The sequence below is a fragment of the Taeniopygia guttata genome, chromosome 10, assembly GCF_048771995.1.
Source record: "Taeniopygia guttata chromosome 10, bTaeGut7.mat, whole genome shotgun sequence".
NCBI lineage: Eukaryota > Metazoa > Chordata > Aves > Passeriformes > Estrildidae > Taeniopygia > Taeniopygia guttata.
The window spans coordinates 19464001-19470000 of NC_133035.1; the positions used below are offsets into that span (position 1 = coordinate 19464001).

The 6000-nt window shown below is 40.8% G+C and overlaps 1 protein-coding gene across 3 annotated transcripts in view; it reads left to right on the forward strand.

Moving 5' to 3' along the window:
- IQCH (IQ motif containing H) overlaps positions 1-6000 on the forward strand; it is a 54204-nt gene that overhangs the window by 5020 nt on the left and 43184 nt on the right. For all 3 annotated transcript variants that reach the window (XM_030281777.4, XM_030281780.4, XM_012575474.5), the window contains 3 exons: positions 3738-3849; positions 4494-4607; positions 4986-5200. In XM_030281777.4, the coding sequence (XP_030137637.4) occupies positions 3738-3849; positions 4494-4607; positions 4986-5200 (441 nt within the window). The remainder of the gene's footprint in view (positions 1-3737; positions 3850-4493; positions 4608-4985; positions 5201-6000) is intronic.

Here is a 6000-nt window from a genome sequence, read left to right on the forward strand (position 1 = left end):
GATGAGAGATGAAAAATGATGAGTGGATAATTATTAAATATGTATACTTCCCATGGAGTATCCAGCCAGAGGAACAGTAATCTGAATTGCAGCAAAAATAATTCTGATACACTGCTGCAATGTAGGAAAGATTCACAGCTCTACCTTCTGTTTTCATGGGGCTGCTGTTCTGTTACAGAATTATACTGGCACTTTTGGGTCCTTGTTTTCTTATAAATGTATTTTATACTGTAAACTTAGGAACCTTTTCATTTATTCATGAGGTAGAATTTAATATGGTGATGATTTCTAGCCTTTATGAGTTGCGTCTTATCTAGTGTGGCTCTAATGGTGATGGCAGTGATTCTGGGGCTTTTTTTAAGCTCACTTGTTTGAGCACAACCATTCTAATCATATCTTCAATTATTCATTCTTTATTCAGCATTTGCATGCTGCTAATCATTAACGCTTATCCCTGAAAGTGTATTTATTTTCAAAATTATAAAGCAAGGCAGGGAAATTCCTTTCATTTCAAGTGACTGGAAGAAGTTGTAGAAGAAAACCAGGTCTTTTGGTGGCCCAAAGCTGATTGTGTTTTAAACCCAGACATGTGGCTCTAATTACAGCCAAAGCAGAGTTTGGCAGTGGTGGCAGGATGAGACTTAAACAAATTGATGTCACACTACAGTAAATCAAAAGAAACTCCTTGCATTTTGTATTGCAGCATGTAATCATAATAAGCAGCACGGTGATTGAACAAAATCCTCTTGCCACTAAAAATAAAAAGGAAATAATTGGTGAGAGAGAGTTAAGTTAACAGATGAGTGCAGTCAGCATCCTCTCAACCTGGAAATGGGAATGTGAAGGTCACCCCCATCTCTCCTGACAGAGGCAGAACATTGTGTTGGTAAACAAATTAATCTTTTGAAAGGTCACCATTTGTTTTAAGTTTTTCTCCAGTTCTTGTCATCTGGAATCGGAGATGGAGTGTCATTTCAGAAGGCAGGGGTGCAGGCAGAGCTGTTTGTGTGCAGCTCAGCATTCCCTGACAGAACTCCCTGCCTGATTGGGATGCCATGGGCTGCTGCTCGCAGCTGGCTCCGGACAGGAAGGGAGGCTCATCCCTGCTCCCACAAATCCTGCCTGCTGGAAGCTGGCCCTCTGCCCACCAGCAAAACATCTTGTGGTTCAAGGCAGCAATTATCTGCCTCACTCCCTTCTGTGCTGCTGCTGGTGCCTGTTTGACAGAGCAGATGTGGGATTCACCAAAGTTCTCCCTTTATTCTCTTTCCCACCTGTTAGGGAGGAATTCTGATGGATCTGGGTTTCTGGGAGAGCTAGAGAGCAGTAGGTCAGGAAAGGGGCAAAGCTTGATTTTTCCAAATATGTGGGAAACAGTTCAGAGCCATCTCTGGTTACTTTAAGAGCTTAGAGAAGGTGAGAATAACACAAGATCTGTTGTTAAAGATGCAATTCCAAATTTTTCCAGTTGAGCTTGCCTTCTCTGAGCCCTTTCCTGACAGTCTCCTGAACATCCTGAGACGTGACCTTAGTTCCATTGATTTTATTTTGCTGTGCTTTCTCTTTCCCTTTACAGGGGGAAGTGCTGTGTCCATCAAATCCTGACAGGAACTTCTTAACAACAAATATGACAGCTTGGAGAAGATAGATTGAATGATAAATTAATCTGTTATATCCCTTTTTTCCCCATCACTATCAAACTCTGATTTTCTAATATTTATTTACCAAATCTCATGTCTCTGTTCCTGGTTTGGTACACAATACTCTGTATTAAATCCTCTGTATTTAATACCATTTGTTTTACTAGAGGAAGAAATACAAAGATATTAAAAAAAAAAAAAAACACAACAACCAAAAAAAGCTGTTCTAGTTAAATATTGCTAGGTAAAAAAAGAAAACAAATAGAGAACTAATCAGAAAAATCCCTGTGGTGTTTCAACAAGTGCCCTATTTAAAATGAAGCAAAAAGAAAAAATAAAGTAGGAGAGGTTTATCCACAGGAGAAAAACACTTTAGAAAGGGTAATAGAATTGTTTTTCTTGTGTCCCAGGTTAATTACACTCAGAAGCACTTGAAATGAAAAAATAGTTTTTTAGCACACTCTAAGCATATTTTAAGGCAAGTCAGCCTTGTGCTGCCCTGCTATTTAAGAGCTCACTTCCAGCCCTGCAAAACTGAATTTTAAAAGTTCTCATGATGAAACAGTGATGTTAGAAGCAAACCTTTATCTTGCCCTACTTAATGTTATGTTTGAGGTCCTATTATAATTGTGTTGGGTTAATTTTAGTGACAGTAACTCCCCAAATGGCAGCAGTTGGGCAGTTTTGCTTGGGTGTCTCCCTGAATTCTTCAGGAGGGAGCCAATGCAGCAGTCAGGGTGCTGGAAGAACGTGGGAATGGGGAGGGATTGGGTGGAATTTTCCTGGGGAGCTGGTTTGGATCAGCTCCCTGGTCCCACTGTGTTTCTGTCCTACTGACTGATGGCACTGGGCAGTGCAAATGAGAGATTAAATTACATTTCTGTTGCATCAGTCCTTGTTTTAACATCACACCTGCTGTGGATTTTATAGAAATTAAAGGATACATCAAAAATAACTCATTATCTATCTCCAACTTAAAAAAAAATGTTAAAAACCAAGCCTCCAGGCTGCTTTTGAACTCACACACTGCACCTGAACTGCTTTTCTTGTAGCTTATTACATCTCTATGAACACAATGAAAATAAATATATTACATGTGCTGTTTATCATAACAAAACCTCATAAGTGGGATTTAAATTAGGATAAAACTGACCAGGAGTAAAATCAGTGCTGCCTTACTGCTACACCAGCAGCACTCTGGAAGAGGAATCACTGTTTAATTCAATTTCTTGCCTTTTATATATTTTTGTTGTGGTCTCACCAGACTGTTGGGGCTGAGGGTGAGCGGGAAAATGTGGTTTATAATTTCCTTTTCTCAGTATCAAGTCACTTACGTGGCAGCAGGCATAAAGTTAACCTTTGTTCCATGGTTATTGCTGTTTTCTTGGAACACCAGGACATGAGGATTCATCCACCTCCATCCCTTAAAACAGAATGCTCCCCAATGGCCAGAACTAAAATGAGGGGCTGGGATTGCTCTGAAAGGTTCTCTAGGATGATAAAAAGTACAGATTTTCTCTCCCTTATCTCCTGTGGGCAGTGTTGTTAGACAAAATTGGGAGCAGAGATTATAATAGTTAATTTTGATCTGTCTTATTTCCCTCCTGAGAGTTCCTTTGCCCTTTCTGGAAAGTTGCTGGGTGCTGTTATTCAATAATTAGGACACAACAGAGCTCCAAGATCCCAGTCATGGCTTGGATTGCACTAAAAGCTTGATAATCACTCATTAAAAGCTAATATTTTCAAGTATTTATTTTTCCTTCTGGTTCCTTGCCTGTGTATGCATTTTATATTTGTAGCACTGTTCTGTCAAGAAACACTGCTCAGTTTTAAGGAGAGTAGTGTAAATACAAACTTCCTGAGATTCCTTCATTAAATAGTACACAAGACATCAATTAAATTTAATTAACTTGATTTTCAATGACTGAAGTAACAACAGTAGACAATACTGTAGCATGTTCACAAGTAATAAAAGGAGTGGTGCACTGTTAAATCTTAATGAAACAGTTGTGGCAGAAATTATATTTATTATTTATTGCTGCAGGAGTAGAGAATCAATCTGTAAATCCCAGATTTCCCTGTTCTGTCTCTTCCCAGGTGTGCAGTCAGAAGACAGGGAAAGGTCCCACAGCCACCAGCCCTTGGGCTTTGCCTGCCTTTCACTCCCTGGGCTCTCCCTTACCCCTGGCAGAAGAGGACACCCCAAAAGGTGAGTCCCAGAGGCCCCCAGGTGCTGCTGTTTGCAGCAGATATTTGGGAATTGGATTTCCTGCCACCTCCAGGCTTCCAAGAATTGTGATTTCAAACCTTGCAAAGGGTAGGGATGAAGTTCAGGCTGCTGAGCATCACCCCGAGCCAGCTTTTGGAACTCCCAGGGTTCAGCTGCTGCTGCAAAGAGGAACTGTGTGTGTGGTGGAGGTTCTGCTAAAATACCACTCAAACTATCATGATTAACAGCTGGTTATTAATTGTTCAGTCTTAACTAGGCTTGGACTGTTTTAGCAATCAGTTTATAGTGGCAATTACATGATTATATTGTGCTTTGCAAGAGTTGATCTCATCTATTCTGCATATTAAATTGCATTGTACAAGCATATAATTATAGATATACAGGCATATTTCAGAGTTAGCACTGGTGCAATATCCTATTTGTCAATTTTAATAGGCACAGCTCACCTTCCTTCAAGGTAAAATATTGACTATAGAAATACAGGAATCTTTCAGTTAGAGGTAACTGTTGCTTTTGTAGTGTTGATGCAGAACTTGGGGCTGCCTTTGCTTAATTCTTTCTTCATTGCCAAGAATTCCTTTTCACTCCTAGCTGGAATTGCTCAGGAATGTAATTTCTTGTAGGTGGCCAAAGGTTCATCCTTCCAGCAGCACAGAGAGCTCTGCCAGCCCCTCCTGCTGTGCCCAGAGCAGCACCTTTCCCTGAATTCCCCAGGCAGCACAAGAAATCAGCTGTAGGTGAGTACAGGGCATTGATAACATCCTCCAGCTGCACCCCAGCTTCACTCTCAGGTTGTGCCTCCCAAAGAAAGAGCTCTGTGATGAGCACTCACCAAATTCTCCAGGGCATAAAGCACAGGAAAATCTTGTGTCTTGCAACTGGGGAGGAATCAGATTTCTTCATCCCTGGGGAGGGTTTGGTTTCTGTTCATTTCTGGGCTCCTCCTGGGTTCCTACCTGCACATTTCAAATTTTAAGCACTCAAATCTGGAGCTCTGCCCAGTGGTGCTGGAAATCATGACTTTGACCAGCTGATCAGGCCTCTGTTTGCCACGTGATTAAATTAACAATGATAATAAGTAGATGAAAACTTCAATCCACGTTTTATTTGTACAGGAGAGATCAGTAGCAGGATGGACCCTGAGAACACAGACACCACCACCTTCCCAAAGCCAAAGGAAGCCAGTTATGGCACATATTCCTCTAGTAAAGGGAGCATTGCACCACTCCCAGCCAGTAATTCTGTGGTTTCAACAAGGAAATCAAAGGCAGAGTGGAGGTATCCAGCTCAGCAGTTGGAGTCTGAGGTGCACATTCCCCCTCAGACACAGGTATTTGATTAAATTAATCACTCAGTGAGGATAATGAGGTTTTTATTTGTGTTTTTAATACTGTCTTCACCAGAGCTGGTTTAGGAAGGGACTGTAAAACACAGGAGGGTTTGAACCACATCCAGTAAATAGTAAATACTGAAATAAAATAACAAATACTTTGTGTATTCCCAATTTCTGCTCTTTCAAGTATTTTACCTAAATTTGTCTGGGTTTTTTTTTTTTTTTTTTCTTTTTACAGAATCTCAGAAAATTAGTTTAGAAAGGATGTTAGGAGGTTATCCAGACCTCCAGGCAGAATTACTTGTACCTGTAATATTGCAGACAGCTGTTTTTCTAACCTGTTCTGAAAACTTTGGGTGATAGCAACCCCACAGCCTCCCTGGGCCATCTGTTCCAGTGCTTAACTAACTATCTTTACTGTTATAAAAGAGTTTTTGAATGTTTCATCTCCATTTCCCTCACTGCAGTTAAGCAAATGTGGTGTTTCCCTTTATATTTACAGAAGACTCTGGGGGACTTTGACCTTGACTGCTCAGTGCCTGCTCTTTGTTCTTGATCCCCATGAAAAAAAGACATTTCTTTCTTTTACAGATAATTACTGTGTTCTGTGACAAACCCTCTGGAGTTTTGCTTCATCTTTCCAGACTTTTTGACTTTTGTGCCGTTGAGGAGGTGTGAAAATGAGAGAGAAAGTAAACTTGAGAAACAGATCAAGGAATCTTGGACTGGTTTGGGGTGGAAGGAACCTTAAAGCTCAGAGACACCTTCCACCATCCCAGGCTGCCCCAAGCCCTGGC